Source organism: Abrus precatorius, unplaced genomic scaffold, assembly GCF_003935025.1.
Source record: "Abrus precatorius isolate BTA unplaced genomic scaffold, Abrus_2018 Scaffold11, whole genome shotgun sequence".
Classification (NCBI taxonomy): domain Eukaryota; kingdom Viridiplantae; phylum Streptophyta; class Magnoliopsida; order Fabales; family Fabaceae; genus Abrus; species Abrus precatorius.
The window spans coordinates 20,716,581-20,738,620 of NW_020874303.1; the positions used below are offsets into that span (position 1 = coordinate 20,716,581).

At 33.7% G+C, this 22,040-nt stretch overlaps 3 protein-coding genes across 5 annotated transcripts; all 3 read left to right on the forward strand.

Moving 5' to 3' along the window:
* Positions 1–591: 591 nt before the first annotated feature.
* Positions 592–5,156, forward strand: LOC113856291 (protein SAR DEFICIENT 1-like). 2 transcript variants are annotated; one of them, XM_027488045.1, is made up of 7 exons: positions 592–805; positions 944–1,019; positions 1,133–1,691; positions 3,452–3,612; positions 3,796–3,990; positions 4,098–4,197; positions 4,333–5,156. In XM_027488045.1, exons 1-7 carry the CDS (start codon positions 714–716, stop codon positions 4,596–4,598), a joined length of 1,449 nt encoding a protein of 482 aa, XP_027343846.1. In that variant the 5' UTR covers positions 592–713; the 3' UTR covers positions 4,599–5,156. The 2 variants fall into 2 exon arrangements, with proteins under 2 accessions (XP_027343846.1, XP_027343847.1); XM_027488046.1 differs by lacking the exon at positions 944–1,019 and having other exon boundaries at positions 669–805; positions 4,333–5,130.
* A 904-nt stretch (positions 5,157–6,060) lies between these two features.
* Positions 6,061–14,183, forward strand: LOC113855333 (LEAF RUST 10 DISEASE-RESISTANCE LOCUS RECEPTOR-LIKE PROTEIN KINASE-like 2.1). 2 transcript variants are annotated; one of them, XM_027486938.1, is made up of 4 exons: positions 6,177–7,014; positions 7,532–7,567; positions 12,653–12,671; positions 12,755–14,050. In XM_027486938.1, the coding sequence occupies exons 1-4, from the start codon at positions 6,264–6,266 to the stop codon at positions 12,810–12,812; spliced, it is 864 nt and encodes a 287-aa protein (XP_027342739.1). In that variant the 5' UTR covers positions 6,177–6,263; the 3' UTR covers positions 12,813–14,050. The 2 variants fall into 2 exon arrangements, with proteins under 2 accessions (XP_027342738.1, XP_027342739.1); XM_027486937.1 differs by lacking the exon at positions 12,653–12,671 and having other exon boundaries at positions 6,061–7,014; positions 7,529–7,567; positions 12,755–14,183.
* LOC113855803 (LEAF RUST 10 DISEASE-RESISTANCE LOCUS RECEPTOR-LIKE PROTEIN KINASE-like 2.1) lies at positions 14,009–20,358 on the forward strand. The gene is made up of 3 exons (XM_027487433.1): positions 14,009–16,265; positions 18,772–18,807; positions 19,229–20,358. Exons 1-3 carry the CDS (start codon positions 15,500–15,502, stop codon positions 20,356–20,358), a joined length of 1,932 nt encoding a protein of 643 aa, XP_027343234.1. The 5' UTR covers positions 14,009–15,499.
* The last annotated feature ends 1,682 nt before the right edge of the window (positions 20,359–22,040 follow it).

Here is a 22,040-nt window from a genome sequence, read left to right on the forward strand (position 1 = left end):
AAAATGGGAGTGAGACAGGATGCATTGTAAAAATCTTATTCACATCATGTAATAAAAAAAAACGAAAGTATTTTTAAAATAATAGTTTAGGATAATTTTTAGTTATTTTATTTATCATTTTAAGTATATATATTTCAAAGATATATATGCATATATAAAAAAAATAAAAAAGTATAGTATCACGATTTTTAGTCGTTGAAATAACAAAATCTATTAAACCAAATAATGGAAGTGACTCATGGAATGATTTGATAACCTTTTCACTTTAAGAAACATGTAATTTGTGATCTGATGGGTTGTAGCTCTCATCAATGTCGGATTTTGTGCACCACTGAATCCAAAAAAAGGCCTTGTAATTAAAATTTATGGGTCCTACTTGCTTGGTGGCTGTATCTCTTTCTCACGGATAGAACGATAAAGATTTGGGTTGACTTTGGATCGCTGTTGACGTCTAAGTCTTTACATCATACTATACTCCTTCCTTCTAGGTTACAACATCCTAATTACTTCGTTACTTCCTCCAACATTCCAAGAACCTTCTTTCTTCCTTTATCTTATTTTATAATGTAACCCAATTCTACACTCTCACATACTTTTATTTTCGCCTTTAGTATATATAAAAACGCAAATCCTCCCCTCCTACCTCTCATTAAGCAAACTCGGCGCAACCTCACACCAACGTCTTTCACCCTTGTCCCAAATTTTTCATAAGAATGGCAGCAAAACGTTTTTCGGATGATTCTGATCAAGACAATGATAAGCCAGGCGATAAACGGATGAGAAGTGCAAGACCTTCTTTTGCTTCGTATGTTTATTAGAGCTTGGTGTTCTTTCTTCTACTTATTTTGATCCTGTTACGAAACTTCACTGTTGCATTGCATATCCTCTACTATGCTTTCAAACATGTCTCACTTATGATAAACTAAAACAATCTTTTTGACAGTGTAATAGGGGAAGTTGTTATGGTGAAAAATTTGCAAAACCTTTTCTCGGGTTTGGAACCCTTGCTTAGAAGAGTGGTAAGTTAATAAGCTATAAGCTTATAACATAAGATAGACATGAAATTACATTGAATTATTTTCAATTAATTGGATTTAATTTTGTGATGAAAGTTTATAATTCATTTTGTTAGGTGAATGAAGAGGTGGATCGAGTGATGAGACATCGTTGTCCACGATCAATAACTAGGTCCCCTTCATTGAGAATCCAAGCATTGGAGCAACCATCAAGCTATCAACTCATGTTTAACAAAAAGCTTTCGCTCCCTATATTCACGGGTAGTAGAATATTAGATATAGATGGGAACCCCATCCATGTGGTTCTTGTTGACAAAAGTAATGGTCAAATGGTTACCACGATTTTTCAACACCCCATCAAGCTAGAAATTGTGGTTCTAGATGGAGATTTTCCTCCTGCTGGTGATAACAACGAGTCATGGACGAGTGATGCATTCAACAACCACATAGTGAAGGAGAGAACAGGGAAAAGACCATTGCTTACCGGAGAATTGAATCTGACCATGAGGGATGGAATTGCACCAATTGGAGACATTGAGTTCACTGATAATTCTAGCTGGATTCGTAGCAGAAAGTTTAGAGTTGCTGTGAGAGTGGCTCCAGGGAGTAATCAAACTGTTCGAATTCGTGAAGGCATGACTGAACCATTTATCGTGAAGGATCACCGGGGTGAATGTGAGTATTTTTCTTTTATTATTATTGTTTATTTTATCAATTCGAAATAATTTATTAATTTATACACTATTAAATGCATACATTGCCTGCATTTGTTTCTTAATCTTAGTTTTGGCTATCTGCAAACGTTACTGTTTTAGAGTATGGGTATAAGGTTGTTAGTTTATATGGTTTGTTAATTTCTAACAAATATATGCTTTATAACTGATGGTTTAAGTACTGTTTATTCAATTTATTTGGGTGCCGATGTTGTTAATAACTATTATTAAATAGTTGGTGGACTAGTGTATGGTGTCCTTTTGTTTAATTTAAATGTTGTCGATATATTATAACTGATCAGAAATGCTATCGAGGAACAAAATTATCTCGAGTCAACCTCTTTGGTCAACTAGTTGCGTCAGAAAACCATTGTAGAACATAGACACAGCACATATATAATATTGTCAATTTGTGCAAATTATTGTTGTCTTCATGAGAATTATCCGGGAAGAAAAAGGAGCACATGAAAAAATTGGTTGGTGGGGGATAAATAGGTCCAAGTGATGAATTGCAGATTTTTATAAAGAGGAAAAAGAAAGAAAGTAATGATAATTTTTTTTCACCTTATGGCATGATAAAATTATAACGCTTTCTGTTATATTTTACTATGTAGAAAATGATCCCCCCACCTGGTAGAAAATTAAAAAAAAAAAATACCGCGTTGAAAAAAACCTGGATATTTGTTTAAGAATTGGGTTTTCTTTAAGATGTTATCAGTGATTAGGTGATCTAAGTTGTTAGCTACCTTCATAAAATAAGTATACTTTTCCGACAACCACAAATTAGTGATCTTATAAGATGAAATAAGTTAATACGTAAAACCATCACATAATCAAAAGTAATGCAACTTCTTCACATAAATGATAAATTTATAAAATTAATACACGAAAATATAGATTATTTGTGTGCATGATATGAATTCCATTTTTCAAACATTAAAACTCATATTACTATGTTTTACAATATTTTGTAAATATAGATTAGATTTAGTGTAGAATGCTGTTTATCTGAAAACAGCCCAAAACTACATTAAAACTTTGGTGTAGAACTATCATTATTTAAAATCTTATGAAGATTGTGGCTTCAAATTTATTAATTTCAATATCGTACTATATATTAGTGGAAAAGTACATTGGTCTTGTCTCCTACAATATAGGGCATTTCATTTTCACCCTTTCCAGCAAGCAATAGTGTCAATAGTGATCAATTTTAATATGTTTGTTTCCTTTTGTTTGGATCTTCTTTTACGATGACTGGATAGTGATAGTTGTTTGTCAAACTTACAGCTAATTAAGAATTTAAGATCTTCGCTCAGTAGCCAATAGATGCTCAATCATGGTCCCACCAATGCAATAATACATAGTGTGAAATAAAGAGAACCCTCAAAAAACTTCATCTATTGACAAAATGACGCGTACAAGCTTTTCATTTTCTTTTTCTTTTTCTTTTTCATTTCAACTTATACCAATTTCTACTCCGGTTTTTGCAATTCGTTTGTTTGGGGACGATCTGAAGTCAATGGTTTCAAAGACGCGGTCAAGCTAGTGTTCATATGTTTAAAATAGTATTAATTAGCGATGAATTCTATTGTGGTAAATATTTGTCTCATGAATCATGATATCTAAAATTTGGTGGCATTGAAGTAGTTTATTATTCTTAATGATGTTATTTTTGTTGTCATATATTAAATATCTACATTCAATTTTTTTATACATTTGAAGTGTACAAGAAACACCACCCACCAATGCTACACGACGAAGTGTGGCGCCTAGAGAAGATAGGGAAAGACGGAGCTTTCCACAAAAAATTGTACAAAGAAGGGATTAACACAGTGCAAGATTTTCTCAAGTTATCCGTTGTTGATCCCCATAAGCTCAGAAAGGTATATTACTCAATACCCTGTCATGATAGTACACGAAAATAAAAATATGAACTCTTCATTAATGATAAATAAAACAAATCATTTTCTTGAAATAATATAATTTTGGGGTAAAAAAATTTAAAATAGATAATCATTATATGGGTAAATAATATTAAGCTATTTTTGTATTGGTTTTGCAATCAGATTTTAGGCGTTGGGATGTCAGAGAAAATGTGGGAAGTGACAATTAAGCATGCAAAGACTTGCAACATGGGCAACAAACTTTACGTCTATCGTGGGGCTAATTTTACAATCTTTCTCAATGCCATATGCCAATTGGTTAGAGCTGATGTCAACGGCCAAAACTTTCCCAGCAAAGAACTGAGCAACATGAGCAGGGTACGTAAATTTTTACTCAAAATTCACCTTGTTAATTTCCTCACGTTGTAGATTTTACTAGGTGTTGATTTTAATCCTATTATTCATTTGAATGGGTAAATATGCAGAGCTATATGGAAAGATTGTTGAGAGAAGCATACGATAGTTGGAAACACTTGGAAGAAATTGATGGGGCTTTGAATGATAATGTTGCTTTGTTAACCCAAGGTATGTTCTATTAATCAATGTGATAATGTGCCTACGCAAAACTATTTCACAATCACAATTCCTTTCCCTCCAAAATAAATTTCACATTAATTTGGATTCAATGATGCGACATTAATTTATAATCTAACTATATAGGTGAAACAGTGGAGCAATTTCCAAACAATCATCAAGCATCATTAATGGCATATGATCAGAACGATTATTTTGGTGATAAATCTGCAGAGGGTGGCAACTACGTTCCTAGCCATAACGCACAAATGGGGTGCAACGAGTGGGCACTGAGTGCACAATTTGCTTCACCATCGTTCGTGAATGGCATGCCTTATAGCTTCTCACTCTCAGAGTCACAATCGGACAGTGACATAACACCCTCAGTTGATGGTGCTGCAAGGTGGCATTAGAAAAATTTTAGTACTTTTTTTTTGTCCACAGCAAAATTTTAGTACTTTGACTTTCAGCTGTATATACAAGTAGCAGTTGGAGAATCAAATTAGTCTTTTTCTTTTATCATGAATCATTAGGCTTAGTGTGAAGTGTTGGCCCATAACATAAATGTGTCATGATGGTTAGTTTTGGTCTAGGCCCATTTCAAGGATCTGTGAAAATATGTGGCGTGGCCTTTTTTACTACTCTCTTGCCAAAAATACCTTCCTTTACTGGGCAGTGTTGCTATGGTTATCATAGTTTCAGCAATCACGTAAAGTAATGATGTATTATAACATCATGAGAAGTGATTCGACCCTCTTATCTTGTTATACTTTTATGCGTTTTCTGTTTCGATTTGGGTTAAGAGCCCCATTCTGCTCTTAGTTTTCAAATGTTCTGGGATAATTTTGTTCTCACAACAAAGGAAATTTGTCCCCAAGAAGTTCTTCTAAACGTTATATTCAGTGTCTAATACCTAATAATGTTACCAATCTTATTAGGAATTACGCATATTCGTCTCTCTGTCGTGGGTCAATGAAAAAAATAAAATAAAATTTGTGACTGTACCAGCAGAATTAGTTTCACAACAATCTCTGTAGTTAAAATAATGAATGGCCATATATCAGCCAATAATTAGGAATGAATTTACTCAAGAGACTTCCAAAATAGTTGGTTAAAGGTGCATAGCTTTTAGTTTTAGATCAAAATACAGAAATCAAATGCATAGAATTAACGTCATCGTTTGATAATTTTTTCATCATTAAATTCTGCTATACCTTAAAGAATAATACAATATAACCTTTTTTATAATTTACATAAAAGTTTTATAACACTTTTTATGTTTTTTTTATAATTTTTTAACATATTATTTATTTTATCTCATGCTTTTACAAATTTAAGAATAAATGTTTTAATTATTAATAATATATTTTTATTGTGTTAAATAAGACTAAATTAAATAACTAATTAACATTAAAAACAAATTAAATTAAGCTTGAATTAAAAGAATGAAAGGAGAACTAATACTTAAAAATACTGTTATGTAACATTATTTATAAAATTACTTTCAACCTAAGAACTAAAACTCTCAATTTTTATATGTTTGATAATTTATTCATCATTAAATTCAATCATGAAAATAACATCAACTTTAGACTTTTATAATAAAAAAATATAAATGAATATAATAATATAAAATTATATTAATTATATATTTATTATCATAATATATCGTTTTGAAAATTAAAAATTTTAAAAAATATCTTCCTCTCTTTTCTCCTCAACCACTCTTCTCCCGTACATGCCCTTGGTATCTCATAAACACTTTCCTTTGTCAATGTAAACTCATCATAAATTTTTGTTGAATGTCAATGTGAACATTAGCACATGACAAACAGAAAATATATCAAGGAATTCTCCTCATCCTTTTAAGATCTGCCTCACGTGTTGACCAGCACAGTTCTATGTTGTAGACTTCGTATCCTTCAGCGTCACGTAATTTCCACTTTCCTGACTCCCAAGAAATTTCCTTCCCACCTCAAACGTTGGAAATTATTATCATAATCTCATCTCTTATATGTTGAAACTCACCCTCTTCTCTTCTTCCTGACACTGAACCATTCGTATCACATTTGGCCCTCATGTTCAAACTTGCATTTATTTGCTTTGTTGCTCCTCTGTTTCTCTTATTCACTAATACCTCTAGTAGCCACAACACTTCATCTTCAACAAATTGCCCCACTTACCATTGTAAAAATGGACCTAACATCAGTTACCCCTTTTGGCTCTCCCAAGGCTCACCTCCTGATCAATATTGCGGGTACCCAGAATTTGGCCTTATTTGTTCTGATCATGGTGACCCCATTTTTTCTCCACCCCCTGGATATTACTATTACGTTAAAAACGTAGACTACGGAAAACATAGTCTTAACCTCGTTGATTTTGACACTGCAAACCAAACTTGTCCAAGAGCACTTCACAAGGTTCCTCTGGGAAATCTACCACTTTCTCAATCTTCCTTGAACTTAAACCTTGGCTTTTACTACAACTGCACTAGTTACCCTTCTGGGGTACCTTCTATCAAGTGTCTCAGTTTTGGGGTGAAGGAGTCTTTTGTGTTTGTGATGGGGAACGAGACTAAAGGTTTTGACTGGTTGGAAAACTGCGAGGCAAACGTTATGGTGACGGTGATGAAGGATCAGATTACAAGTGATAATGGGTTGATGCATCAGTTTGCTGGGGCTATTAGTGAAGGGTTCGTACTTGAATGGCGAACATCTTCGAATTGTGTTGAGTGTGAGGCTAGTAATGGACTTTGTGGCTATAGTAATACCAGGAAGGAGGTGCTGTGCTTCTGCAATGATGGCACTACAAGAAGCAACAAATGTGATGGTACGTTTGCTGGGTCATTTGTGTATGGGAAATGTTTTTCGAACCATTCTTTGTAAACCAGATATTTTTTTGAGATGCGGGTGTAATGAAAAGATTAAAAATAAAAAAGATTTAGCATTATAGAAACAAATCATATATATTATATACTGTTACTGGGGTGTCAGCTTTTAGTGATACTGATAATGAAACTCTCTGTTTATTGTAATGTAAAGGGAATAAGTACATGTTTGGTTCAGCATATTCTAAAAAGGAATTATTCTTCTTATAATTTATGAGAGAATTTTTAAAATGATTATTTTCTTAAAAGAACTCCTCTGAACATGCACTTAGGGATTAAGAAATAAAATTAAATGGTATAGCCCACAACAACATAGTAGTATAGAAGAAATTATAAATAGGAAAGTTGAAATATGAAGGGAAGTGAGTATGAAAATCGATTCATGAACACCTTAAATTTGCTACCTTTGCCTTGGACGTTTGTGTTTTATTAATTGATCGTGCTCTGTTTCAATAGCAGGGGGAAGCAGCACCGGTTTGTCAAGATTAATTATTGGTAAATTTTATGTCTTGATTTATATTTCTTGTCATTTTCTTATTTCGCGCACAAGTCATGGGTTGTTCATAAAAACAGTAAAGTGTAGAATTAATTACAGTATGCTACAATCACAGTAGAAAGAGAAATGTGTAGAAAAACAACTTGATTATTCATATTAAAGATTGTGCTTATATACACATACATTGTAGTATAATTGTGATCCTGTAGTGTAGCTTGCAGTAATTATAATGAACAAATATATGGTAGGAATTGATCATGATAACTATACATTACAGGGACCAATTTATAGCATAATATCAGGGATATTAATAACAAAATATCAACGTCTAATTATTAGGATCATAACTTTCTCTAACTCTCCTTCTCAAACTGATGGTGATATAGTCATCCCAAGTTTGTCTCTCAAAATGTTGAACCTTGTGGGTGAGAGGTTTGGTTAAACAATCTGCAATTTGATCTGTTATGGGTACATAGGCTATTGTGACTTTATTTTGAACCACTTGATCACGTATGTAGTAGACATCTATCTTAATATGTTTGGACTGAGCATGCATCACTGGATTGGATGCCAGTGCCTTGGCACTCAAGTTATCACACCACAAAACTGGTTTTCTAGGCATAAGAAGTTTCAGCTCACCTAGAAGTGATCTAATCCAAACTACTTTTGCTGCTAGATCAGCCAAAACTTTGTATTCTGACTCAGTACTTGACCGTGACACCATTTTTTGTTTTCTTGAAGCCCACGAGATTAACGTCTTTCTAAGGAACACACACTGCCCTACCATAGATTTCCTGTCATTTATGCTAGTGGCCCAATCTGCATCAGAGAACCCAACAATATCAAGATCAGTTGAGGGTTTGATATGAACGCATAAATTTAGTGTGCCATGGAGATATCTCAGTATTTTTTTTTTATTTCTGTGGTTGGAGAACTCATATATTGGTTGAGTTTGTTGACAGAAAATGCTATATCTGGCTGAGTATTGGTTAGATATTATAATGCACCTATAGCTTGTCTGTATAGTGTAGGGTTAGTAATAAGGTCTCCTTTAGCAGTGAATTGTTTCCCTGATACCATTGGTGTGGGGCAGGATGAAGCTTTTTCCATATTAAACTTCTTGAGCAGGTCTTTAATGTACTTTGTTTGTTTCAGGTGCATTCCACCAGCATCTCTATGTACTTCAATTCCCAAGAAGTAGTGTAGAAGACCTAAGTCTTTAAGAGAAAAAGCAATGTTTAGTTAAGTAATGAAGGTCTCTATAAATTTGTTGTTGCTCCCTGTTACTATTATGTCATCAACATAAATGAGGAACAATACAATATGGTTAGTCCCTCTAAGGACAAACATTGATGAATCATTCTTGGTGTTTTGAAACCTCCATTCTAGTAGAGTGTCCTTCAACCTGTCATACCAAGCCCTTGGGGCTTGTTTCAGGCCGTAGATTGCCTTGGTTAATTTGCATATGTGATTAGGCTTAGTTGAATCTTTATATTCTTCTATTTCTTTGATATTGCCATTCAAGAATGCATTATTTATGTCTAATTGCCTAACTTCCCAATTTAAATGTACTGTAATGGATAGGACAATTCTTACAGTGCTGGATTTGATAATTGGACTGAAGGTCTCACGATAGTCTAGACCTGTAGTTTGTTGAAAACCTTTAGCAACCAATCTTGCTTTCCTTCTCTCAATTGAGTCATCTTCCTTGTACTAGTTTTAAAGACCCACTTTGAGTCTATGATATTATTCTGCTCCTAAAATGATACTAATGTCCAAGTGTGATTAGCTGCTAGAGCTTTAAATCTTGCGTCTATGGCTGCTTTTCATCTTAGATTGGCAAGTGCTTCATTGACATTTTCTGGTTTTTTGTCCTCAGTGTGAGTCTCTGTCAGCTCTATATAAGGCAGTTTTGGCTTATAGATCCTTGCCTTGCTTTTGGTTTGCATTCTGTGCGTGTTGTCCTACTGGGCTTGTTGGTTATTGTCTTCTGCTGTGTCCTCTGCTGGGCTTTTTGCAGCTGGTGTTTCATTTGCATGTGAGGTTGCCTCATCTGCATTGATAGAGATATCCCTGAGCGCTAATTGATCTTCATTGGCAGCTAAGTCACTGAGAGCTGGTTGATCTCCATGCGCAGCTAAGTCACCTTCCTGATGGTTTACCTCAATGTTGGTTGGTTCAAATGTGTGGCTTGTAATGGTACCTGCAGGATAAGAAGGAAGAACATTAGGTACTGTTTCAGTTAGAGTCTTTAATGGATTTCTTGGGTTAAGAAAGCCATCATGAAATGAAAAATGGTTCTCATTGAAGACCACATGTCTTGAGACAAAAATTATTCTATGGGAGTTGAGCCACTTATATCCCTTGTAAGATTTACTATATCCCAAGAACACACACTGTGTAGTGTGGAATTGAAGTTTGTGTTGATTGTATGATTTGAGACAAGGGTAACAGGCACAACCAAAAGGTTTTAAGGCATCATATTCAGATTCCTTTCCAAATAATAATGAATATAGACTTTGATTTGGATTGACTGATGAAGGCAATCTATTGATGAGATAAACTGAGGTAGAGAAAGCTTCCCACTAGTAGTGTAAAGGCATTTTGGCCTGTGCCAATAGTGTGAGCCCTAGTTTAGTCACATTTCTATGTTTTCTTTCTGCTCTGCCATTTTGCTGAGAGGTATATGGGCAAGACATTCTAAATTGAATTCATGACTCGATGACTATTTTTTGGATAGGTTTATACTCACCTCAACCATCACAATGAAAGGCTTTTATTTTTTTGTTAAACTGGTTTTCAACCATGCTTTTGAATTGAGTGAAAACATGTACTGTTTTTTATTTTTGTTTTAAGGGTAAAATCCAAGTGAACCTGCTGAAATCATCAATAAAATGAACATAGTACTTAAAATTAGATGGAGACAAGATTAGGGTTGGTCCCTATTCATCATTGTGAATTAGTTCTAAAGGTTCCTTAGCATGAGAGGAAGAGGATTTAAACGGTAACAAGTGAAGTTTTCCAAATTGACAAGCTTTACAGAATGAAAATTGATCACTTGATGAAGTCTTCACATTGCAATTCTTCCCCTCTTCTAGGACTTTATTGTTGGGGTGTCCAAGTTTTCTATGTCAATTCTCCTTGACTGACATGTAGATACATGGATCTTTATTGACTTGAGAGTTGGTACTTGAAAGTTGATATAGTCCATCTCTAAGTTTTCCTTTTTGTAGTGTCTTCCCTGTCAGTTTGTCCTTCACATAACAGTAGTTTGCATCAAATACAACAAGAGCATTATTGTCGGCAGTTAGTTTAGATACACTCAACAGGTTTTTGGATATTTCTGGAATATATAGGACATTATGCAGGTTGAGGTTATTTAATTTAGTCGAGCCTGAGGCCAATATTCTCAATCTTTCACCGTTGCCAATTAAGAGAGAATTCTTACCATTGCTTTCATTGAGATCTTGGAGTTTTCTCATTTTGATGAGTCACATGATTGCTAGCTCCACTATCAAAGTACCATTCATAGTCCTGACAGTGGTAGGGGGAGGCTATGAAGGCACTGTGATTTTCTCTCTTGTTATGTTCAACATTGTGATTTGAGCCTGTGTATGACTTATCATAGCGATAAAAATATTGCATTGTAGTGTGACCAATTTTGTTACATACCTGACATGTTGGTTTAGATTTACCTCTTCCTCTACCTCCTCTGAAGTTAGAGCCTCTCTAGTTGCCTTGTGTCTCTAGTTTGTTACCTCTGAAACCATCTTTGCTTGCAAGGTTTGTTGAAGCATTCGTTGAGAGATTACTGAAATTGTTCAGTTGTTCTATTGTGCTTTCAAATGCCAATAGTTGGGCTTGTAGGTCAACCCAACTAAGGTTGATTTGATTGGATAATTTGACCACAACAGGATTGTAATCAGCATCCAGGCCATTCAGTGTTTGGATTATGAGGTCTAAGTTGGAGATCGGTGATATTGCCAGCTTTAATTTGTTAACAAGTTTCTTCATTTTGAGAAGATACTGGTCCATCTTCATTTTTCCTTTGCGAGTGTTGTGAAATTTTGACTTAAGGTAGATTGTCCTTGATTTTGTGTGTGCACCTGCTAGGTTTTGGGCTTCATCCCAAAGTTTTTTAGAGGTTTCACAGTGCAGCAACTGTGTTGCAATATCAATGGCCATTGAATTTCTTAACCACCCTAGGAGAGCTTGGTCGTGTGCGATCCACTCTTCATAGTCAGGATTGACTTTCTTAGTTTTGTCACTTGTGGTGACAAACTGTTCTAGACATTTTTTTGTTCCTAGTATGTAGCTATCAAGTTTGCAACCTTTAATCAATGAAAGAACTAGTGACTTCCATAGGAGATAATTATCTTTATCTAGCCTGACAAAGACAGTTGTGGGTAGGTCATTTTTCTGATTTGTGTTGGCTGTAGAAGACATGATTGGATCGAGAGCCTTCAAGCTTAAGAGCTCTGATGCCAAGAAAGAAAAATGTGTAGAAAAATGACTTAATTATTCATATTACAAATTGTGTTTATATACGCACATTGTAGTACAATTGTGATCCTATAATGTAGCTAGCATTAATTATAATAAACAAATATATGGTAGGAATTGATCATGATAGCTACGCATTACAGGGACCAAGTCATAGCATAATATCAGGGATATTAATAATAAAATATCAAAGTCTAATTATTAGGATCATAACTTTCTCTATCTAACATAAAGTAGGAATTTACAAGATGAGGTAAAATACAACATCCATATTTGCTAGAAGTCGGTCCCTGCTAAATTTTGCAATATTCTTAGTTGTACTCTAAACTCAAAAGGAGTGACAGTAGAAGGAGCTAGGACAAGGAATTTGTAGAATTAATATACGAAGTATCGAGACACAACCAACGTTTTGAATCTTTAATATGATGACTCATTTTTAGTTACCAGTTTTATTAATATTGAAGAGCAAATTATTTATGTTCTATAACTGAAAATAAATCTTACCTAAATCCCATCCATTCAATAATTAAAGTTCCTCACAGGATTGTAATCGTCTTATTGACAATGTGTCCAATTTTCAGATCCTTCATGTCAAGGATTGTAGGTATCTCTGTATATATTATACAGCTGAGAGGTGACGCGTGAAGAAAATCATCTGAATCACCTTCTACTTGTGTTTACAGGTTTAGTAGCTGGAGGAATTGGGGCACTGCTGATATGCATCCTACTTTGCATTTTTAGACGTCAATTATCACCATTTGTGTCAAAAATTTGGACGACCAGAAAGATTGATAAAGATATTGAGGCCTTCATCAGAAATAATGGGCCTCTAGCCATAAAAAGATACTCGTATTCAGAGATCAAGAAAATGACCAACTTTTTCAAATCCAAACTGGGACAAGGTGGTTATGGTCAAGTCTATAAAGGAAATCTAAACAACAACTCTCTTGTGGCCGTGAAGGTATTGACAGCTTCAAAGGGGAACGGGGAAGAATTTATCAATGAAGTTATAAGCATAAGTAGAACATCCCACGTAAATATTGTCAAGCTCCTTGGTTTTTGTCTTGAAGGGAAGAAGAAAGCTCTTATCTACGAATTTATGCCCAATGGATCACTTGAAAAGTTCATACACAACAAGAGTTTTGAAACTAATCCACCTTTGAGTTGGGAAAGATTACACCGCATTGCAGAAGGTATAGCCAAAGGATTGGAATATTTGCATAAGGGGTGCAACACTCGGATATTGCATTTTGACATAAAACCAAGCAACATCCTTTTGGATAAAAATTTCTGTCCTAAAATCTCGGATTTTGGGTTGGCTAAGCTCTGCTCAAAAACACACAGTATCATCTCTCTGTGTGATGCTAGAGGGACAATTGGGTATATTGCTCCAGAAGTGTGGAACAGAAACTTTGGAGGAGTGTCACATAAGTCTGATGTCTATAGTTATGGAATGATGATTTTGGAAGTGGTTGGAGGAAGGCAGAATGTTAGTATTGAAGCAAGTCATTCAAGTGAGACTTATTTTCCTCATTGGATATACAAGCATATTGAGGTGGGTAGCAATTTACCATGGCATGATGGTATGACCACAGAGGAAAATGAAATTTGTAAGAAAATGATTATGGTGGGATTGTGGTGCATACAAACAATCCCATCTGATAGGCCTCCAATGAGTAGGGTGGTTGAAATGTTAGAAGGAAGCATAGATCAGTTCCAAATTCCACCAAAGCCTTTCGTATTTTCTCCTATGATAACCGAAGTGGATATTTGCACTACTAGTAACTTTGATTGAGTATGAAGCAATGGCATTTCTCTTATTTGAGGTGTTGGAGTGTCAAGACACTGTCTGACACCATCACCTGTACAGCATTTGGATGACACGTGTCAAACACGACGCATTAAATATTTACTTTTTTTTTTTTTTATCGATTCAGAAGCTTATGCTAACAGTTTTATATGGCTTAAAGCCTTTAAACACTTGAACTAATATATTTATATAGATAAAGATTTCAAAGACACTAGTGTTATAAGTAAAATATTTATATTTCTTCAAATATTTAGAAAATATAGCTTACAATGTAATATAAAAAATTTAAAAAATTAATGTTTCATAAGTGTCCTTGTGTTTTTCATATTTTACATTAGATATGTTGAAGTGATCGTGGTGTGTTCAGTGTCGGTATTGGAGATAGTACTTTATAGATTATCTCTCAATCATGGGGATGAAGTGTCAGAACATGGAAAAGGTATTTGGAGAGAAAGAATGAAAATTTTTTATGATGGAAACAGTACAGTGTACAAGACAATATATAAGTTACACAAGAAGGATGGTATAACCAACTAATATACAACTAACAGAAAGTTAAAACTAACTAAACATGAAGCAGAGTAGCCATTTCAGTACACAATAATAACCTTACATAGAAGTCGTAACTTTTTGTGCAGAGGTGAAGAATAAATAACAGGGGCATCCAGTTATACTAAAGCATAGTACATGTTCTGAATCCTACTAAATATGATGATACTGATACGTCGTACTCAAGGGTTATGATCCAATTGACGGTGTTAGGATTCCTACTCGCTGACCTTTCCTTTTATATTAATCGTGTTTCACTGTTTTAACATGTTCCGAAGGAGGCAGATTTCTAGCTCAAATTTTGATACCTTTTTTTCTTTCATACTCCTATAGTTTTTTACTATCATGCCAAAAATATGACTTGATATTTTAATTGGCGCACTCGATGAGTGAGAGAGCATTTAGTTAGTTTGCCAATATCCATTTGGTGGACTTAACTCGTACTTCGCATGTCACTTTGTAATAGTCCAATTGTACACTGATTGGTACATCTGGTCTATCTTATTTTACTCAAATAAAGATGACTATTAACGAAAATGACAGAAAAGTCCTAAATGCTTGGGGCTCTAGGATATAAAATGCGAAAAGGAATACTAGCAAACGTACTTTTTAAGATGCTCTTATTAGGAGTAAAAAATATATATTATTCCCCGTGCCAAATTACTACTCCTTCTTATCACAGCAATTTCCCCGGGCTCTCCTTTCTCAAGTCAGCCTGGCAGATGTCCTTTTACTTCACCAACTAGTATGAATCGAAAAAATCTTGTAAGAAATTGTCACGCAGTAAAGATCAACCTTGCCATTCAATTAAGTCAAAAGATACTTCTGTTTTCCACTAAAATTATTTTAGTGCCCTCGTTTCAAATGATCAAATACAATACTCATTACATCGAATTGCCAAATAAGCACACTAACATCCAATATACAACAGTTCATAGTTCCGCGTGCTTTATCTTGTTCTTTTCCCTTTCGTTTGAAAACAAGAAAGTTCTCACTCACTACAATTTCCACATCAAGTTCTCTCTTCTCCATTCAGATCACCTCAACCTTTTCATCCAGCTACGTAGCCATGACCACCCCTTCTTCCTTCCTCGTATTAATCACCCTTGTTCTCTTCTTAACAACTTTGCCACAATCCTACTCTCAGAAAAACGACAGCTTCTCTATTTGCAGCCAATCATTCAGTTGTGGTACTCTCACAAACGTTTCCTATCCTTTCTGGGGAGGGAACCGACCCAAGTTTTGTGGCATCGATGGGTTCAAGATCACCTGCATGCAGAACCAAAACACTTCGATCCAAGTTGGTTCCCAAAAGTTCCATGTACTAAATATTAACCAAAACGCATCTACCATGAGAATGGTGCGAACAGACTTTGTCTATGATCGTTGCTCTTCCAATTTCACCAACACTTCTCTGAATGCTAGTCCGTTTAGTTTTCTCCCCACCGTTCAGAATGTCTCTATATTCTACAACTGCTCCTCTGAGAATTCAATAGTGGGAAACACTTTTACGTGCCAGAATGGTAGCAAAAAGCATGCTTTCTATGTGGTGAATGGAACTCAGGTGAAGCAGTTTCCGGGTCTTCAGAACTGTGGGGTTCGTATTCAAGTGCAAGTTTCACACGATGCTGTTTTGGACTCTGAGGGTGGTGTTGTGGCGTTGAAGAAAGCACTAGATGAAGGGTTTGATGTGCGGTATGATGCAAAGTGGAGTTCTGAGTGTACTGCATGCAAGGAATCTGGAGGAGCATGTGGAAGGAATGAGAATGATTCGGCTCAGTTTTCCTGTTATTGCTCGGGTGGAACTTACGATTCAGTGTGCTCTACTCATAAAAGTTTGTTCTCTTTTCTCGGTTCTCTTCTCCATTTTCTTTCAATTATGCCTCTAAACACATATTTTAAGTAAATACTCGTTTTAAGAGTCGACATTATGTTTTGAATTTTACAAAACTTAATTTTTTAAAATTAAGAATTAAATAATTTTTCTATAAAATTAGAAATTCCGTAAACCGTAATCACTTTTGATTTAAAAGACTAAATCAAATATTTACTAAATATATTTTTGTTATTTGATGTCTGCCTTCTTGTTTTGGTCTTGTACGCATGTTTAACTCATTCTATAAATAAAAACAAATTCATTTTATGTACCATTGAAAATAGACATACAAAAATACTTTTTTTCTATATCTGACATGTACTTTCAGAATGCATATATATAAAAAGATAAAAATAATAAAATATAATACTACGCATGATATAGTTTTTAGTAATTTAAATAAGAGAACAACTCAGTCAAAATAAAATTTCAGCTCAAACAGATCAAATTTATGCTTTAAGGAAATAATAGAAAACAAGTGCAACCCTAGATCGTCACAGTAATTCCACAGCAGGAAGGCTTTCGAATTAGCCTTTGGATATGGTATATTGAGTGGATTAAAAATTGAAAAATTGCAGGATGCAATGGTAGTTCAGCCAATCAGTCCGAAGGTGTCTGCTTTATTAATTAAAATTATCCTCAGTTGCTCTTTTCATTTAGTATTTAATCCCACAAGACCACCATATCTGCATATATAAACCTATGAATTCGGTGTCGCAAATCAAAATAATAGTTCTATGATTTATTTTAATCTTTATATATATATATATATATATATATATATATTATATATATATATATATATATATAAGTTTATTTTACAAATATAATTTCTTCATCAAAATTGTCCTAACGAATGCAAAGTCTTGTGGTTTTAGCTGTTACATTGTGTTTTTAAATTGTAATATTAAAATCTAAGAGATTGTTTGGAAAGAAAAGTTTTAGAAGAAAAGAAAGAATTAACATTGAAATTAATATATTATTTATTTTTTATTATAAATAACGTATCATTTTATTAATTTAAAATTAAAAAACTTACCCTCCACTTTTTTTCCCCAAAGTCCTCTCCCAAATCATTCTTAAAAGAAAATAATGGATACTTGAATGTAATTTAATTTTTCGCCAGTTAATAGTGACTTCTTGGTGTAGAGTATATAATACAAAATAAATTAATGTGCCATGTGTGTCATAAGACAGAGACAGGATCAGAGAGATACATATTATATTATGATTTTTTTAATGTATATATTATTAAGCACATTAAAGAATCAATTAATTATGGCCTCTGCAATGGTTGTTACTTAAAATGCGTTGAATTATAGCACACATCATGAGCTTTTAGTGTCTTTTAGCATCGTAAGTTGTTGACCTGGATGCTGAAGCTGTGTCCCAGCTAATCGGAACCCCGTTTTTTCTTAAAAGCATGTATTTTGTGCAGCTGTGCATGCTTGGGTAAACATCAACATTAAGCATGCGAATAATAATAATAAATAATAAAACATTAAGTTTCTTTATTTTCAAGTGATGAATAAATGGCTTGATTAATTGACACAACGTTTTCTTCTTGTTTTCAACAATGTTTGACTTGCCATTACCTTCCTGCGTAATTTAATGGCAGGCCACGTGATAGTTAGATTTAGGTTGATATCAGATTACGTCCAAGAGTCAATCACGGAATTATATTTGAAACGTGACTTTAACTAGTTTACTTATGGGTGGCTATTTTGTCATTAATTTTTAGGATTCAATATTTGTAAACATAATTATGATTGCTTTTCTAATAATAATTTTTAATCATTATTTCCAATGAAAATACACTCCTTTTGTAACTTCTAGTAGTTAATTTGGAAAAGATTGATTGAGTCGTGTATGCGTGAATTGGTGCCATAATCAATTTATGTGTGTGTATGTGTGATAAATAAACAATATATCACCTCTAGACATTCAAACCCTCTGTTTGTTTCAAGGAAAAGGAAGTCTGGGAGGCAAAAAAATTATTTGAATTGAAGATGAGAAGATAATTTTTTTATTTTTAAAAATTCAATTTTTAGGATTTTCTTTTCTTTTCAAATAAATAAAAAAAACACTTTATCATTTCTATATTTTTTTTTCTCTTTTCATCTTAATCGCAAATTCTACACTTTTGTTTTTCTTTTTTCCCTTATACCAAGTTCAGAAAGTCATACTTGCATTGTTCAATACAGCTAGAACGTCATGCACTATCGATTTCTTTTGAAAAATGTTCTGTAGTGTCTACACATGAAGAAAAAACGAAATAGAAAAAAGAGAAAAGATAAATGTGATAGATAATATAACAAAAGGTATTAAATATATTTTGATATCATTTAAATGTTTATGAATCATACTTATTTCCTTTTGGGTACGGCTAAGGCATACTTGTTCCATACTGAATGTAAATTTCATAAGGAGAGCAATTTAACAGCGGTGTATTTTTTTGGTGGCAGATCGAAGGAAGAACAAAGTGTTGAAGCTGGTTTTAGGTACAATTTTTCTAAATCATTATTTCCTTATTAGAAGCACGTGTTATTTGGACGAATATAGGCCAGTTTGTTTCTGTATCTTATATATTACTAAGAAAATAAGAATCAATTAAATGCATGCCCGTGAAGTTAATATCAAATTTGTTAATCTGTTTATATCTTGAAATCTTAAATATAATTTTCACAAGATAATCTTAAATTTATATCAAACTGCAGCTGCAAAACCGAAGTCAGAGTATCCTTTCTTCATTTCACTTTTCATTTCTACTAGGCACATGACAAAATGTAGTATTTTTCTTTAAAAGGTTTGGTAATGGCACAATGGCTAAAAATTACATAGTAGGAGTTTGGGGATAAAACGACACATGGAAAAAGATGTGCAATTGCTATACCCCAGAATCACCCCTAATTCTTCTGACAGGTTTCGTAGCCACTGGATTTGGACTACCTCTAATCGCTGTCATCATATGCCGAAATAAAGCTAAGGTGTGGAAGTTTATATCAACAAGATTCAGTAAGAGAAAAAGGAATGATAGAGACATAGAAGCCTTCCTTGAAACTCAAGGTTCTCTGGGTCTAAAAAGATATAGTTTCTCTGATGTCAAGAAGATGACGGATTCCTTCAAAGTTAAAATAGGAGAAGGTGGTTATGGTTCCGTATACAAAGGAAAAATACTCAATGGCTGCTGTGTTGCCGTGAAGGTACTGAATGAGTCAAAAGACAATGGCGAAGAATTTATCAATGAGGTTGCCAGCATAAGCAAAACATCCCATGTTAACATTGTCACTCTTCTTGGGTTTTGTCTAGATGGAAGCAGAAAAGCTCTCATCTATGAATTCATGTCCAATGGTTCGCTTGAAAAGTACATTAAAAACAAAGAAGCTGAAACCACTACTCAATCCTTGAGTTGGGAGAGATTGTACCAGATTGCAATAGGCATAGCTAAAGGGCTTGAATACTTGCATAAAGGATGCAACACTCGGATTCTTCATTTTGACATTAAACCACATAACATCCTTTTGGATGAAACTTATCGTCCAAAGATATCAGATTTTGGGCTAGCTAAGCTCAGCGCAAGGGATGAGAGCATAATTTCAATGTCAAATGCTAGAGGGACAATTGGGTATGTAGCTCCTGAAGTGTGGAATAAAAGTTTTGGAGGTGTTTCTCATAAGTCTGATGTATATAGCTATGGAATGATGCTTCTAGAAATGGTTGGAGGAATGAAGAACATCAACGTTGAAGCTAGTCGCTCGAGTGAGATTTATTTCCCACATTTGGTGATTTATAAGAAGCTTGAGCAGGAAAGTGGTTTGGGACTTGATGGGGTTGTGTCCACAGAGGAAAATGAGATAGCAAAGAGAATGACTATGGTGGGTCTTTGGTGCATTCAGACAATTCCTTCTCATAGACCTACCATAACTAGAGTGATTGAAATGTTGGAAGGTAGCTTGGACAAATTGGAAATGCCACCAAAACCAGACCTGTCTTCTTCTCCAATATCAACAACAGAATCTTCCACTGCATCAAAATCACTGAATAGTGTCTAGAGTCTGCAGGAGTTGCATGTGTTCTATCAACATTTCAAGGTCTTGGATTAATTGGTGTGCCTTCCATATATTCTGTATGTTATGTACGATTTTTTTTTTCTTTCTGCAGCAATGACATACTTACGTTGTACTTTTTCATGCAGATGTGTACATGTGCTATTTAGAGAAATCTGTGTTCAGTAACATTAGTTTATGAGTTTAATTTAGTGCATTCTAAGCATGATAAAGTTTTTTTTATCATTTAATAATATTGGAGAACTTTCATATACAAATTAATTTATTGTTTTCAAATTTTATACAGAATAAAATCCTTTTATAATATCTTACTATTTTTTATTTATTAAAAAAATATAAAATACTTTTTTAGAAGAATATAATTATGGCATTATTGTGCCAATTTATTTTTAATATCTTTTATGTTTAGTAATTTATATTAGTGTGAATTCAACTGAGTCTATGAAGAAATTAAGTTAGAATTAAAAGCTAAAGGCATAAAACTAAGAAAAGAAAATTGTAAATGAGAACAGAAAAGAAGAAATTCGAAATTAAAGTGCCTAATATGAAAACATTAGGCATAATCTTGATTTAACACATTTCAAAAGTACTCTATTTGGTGTCATTACTTGAACTCCCCTGCATCGACTAATAGGCCCCTCAATTGATCTCTGTTTCAATTGTTGCCCAACCCATTCGATTGAACGCTTTATCAGCTACTACAATTTTTGGACATCAACAGTCTCATCTTAATAAATTTCTTTTTATCAAAATCTTTAAAAAACCTCATTTATTTCACACAGCTTTCCAAATGACAAATTTTCTCATTTGATGAATGATGATACTATTATGAGAAGGACAAGGCACGTGTTCTGGTGAATTACGTCTGAGGAAAAAAATTAGGTTTGCAACTATGGTGATTGTATAACTGGTTCAGAAGTTGCGTAATGGTTTTAGCCTTATTCAGAGTTGTTAGTGGATAATAGACTATGGAGCTTATTTTGATTTGGATGGAGTACCAATAACTGCAAAAATATAGTCGCAGGATCGATGACTCGGTTCATAATGGTACATGACAAGAACTTTGTTGAGTTTGTTTTTCCAATTTGATCAATTTTTAAATTGAGTTCTATTGATTCTGATAGTGTAATTGTTGGGTTTGTTGTTTCAATTTGATCAATGGGCTATCATTATAAAACATGGCTTACTATATACTCTTGAATTTTTATTAAAAAAATGTAACAGAGCATTCAGCCGAGGAAAACATATAGCTGTGTACCTTTCATTGTCTAATGTCCATTCTGGCGATTAAATTATATGGATCGGCATCATAAGTGGGGGAAAAGTGAATAACTGACGTGGTTTGGCACGTCATGATAAATAGGAATAAACCTTTTTGAGGTTAGAATATTACCAAAACTAAATGAAATATTGTAGGGATTAGATTTATAAGTAATTAATTAACAAACAATTATTTTACGCTTTTTAAAATGTTTAAAATAATTTTTTTTAAATGTCAATAATTAAATTGGCGTCTCCCAAAATTAAAGTAATAAATTATAATTTTTCCTATTAAAAATCTCTTATTTAACACCTTATAGACACTATACAAAGAAACTTCTTTATATTTAGAGAGTATTACCCCAATTAATCACTAAAAAAAATAATTAGTTTGAAAAATATTAACA

What these genes read in the sequence shown, in the direction of transcription:
- LOC113856291 (XM_027488045.1), top strand. Translation starts at nt 714, where the DNA reads ATGGCAGCAAAACGTTTTTCGGATGATTCTGATCAAGACAATGATAAG. An exon ending in AACCCTTGCTTAGAAGAGTG is followed by an intron (nt 1,020 to 1,132) that starts GTAAGTTAATAA and finishes TCATTTTGTTAG; the next exon opens with GTGAATGAAGAGGTGGATCG. An exon ending in GAAGGATCACCGGGGTGAAT is followed by an intron (nt 1,692 to 3,451) that starts GTGAGTATTTTT and finishes ATACATTTGAAG; the next exon opens with TGTACAAGAAACACCACCCA.
- LOC113855803 (XM_027487433.1), top strand. Translation starts at nt 15,500, where the DNA reads ATGACCACCCCTTCTTCCTTCCTCGTATTAATCACCCTTGTTCTCTTC. An exon ending in AGTGTGCTCTACTCATAAAA is followed by an intron (nt 16,266 to 18,771) that starts GTTTGTTCTCTT and finishes TTTTGGTGGCAG; the next exon opens with ATCGAAGGAAGAACAAAGTG. An exon ending in AGTGTTGAAGCTGGTTTTAG is followed by an intron (nt 18,808 to 19,228) that starts GTACAATTTTTC and finishes TTCTTCTGACAG; the next exon opens with GTTTCGTAGCCACTGGATTT.
- LOC113855333 (XM_027486937.1), top strand. Translation starts at nt 6,264, where the DNA reads ATGTTCAAACTTGCATTTATTTGCTTTGTTGCTCCTCTGTTTCTCTTA. An exon ending in AAGAAGCAACAAATGTGATG is followed by an intron (nt 7,015 to 7,528) that starts GTACGTTTGCTG and finishes CTGTTTCAATAG; the next exon opens with CAGGGGGAAGCAGCACCGGT. An exon ending in TTTGTCAAGATTAATTATTG is followed by an intron (nt 7,568 to 12,754) that starts GTAAATTTTATG and finishes TTGTGTTTACAG; the next exon opens with GTTTAGTAGCTGGAGGAATT.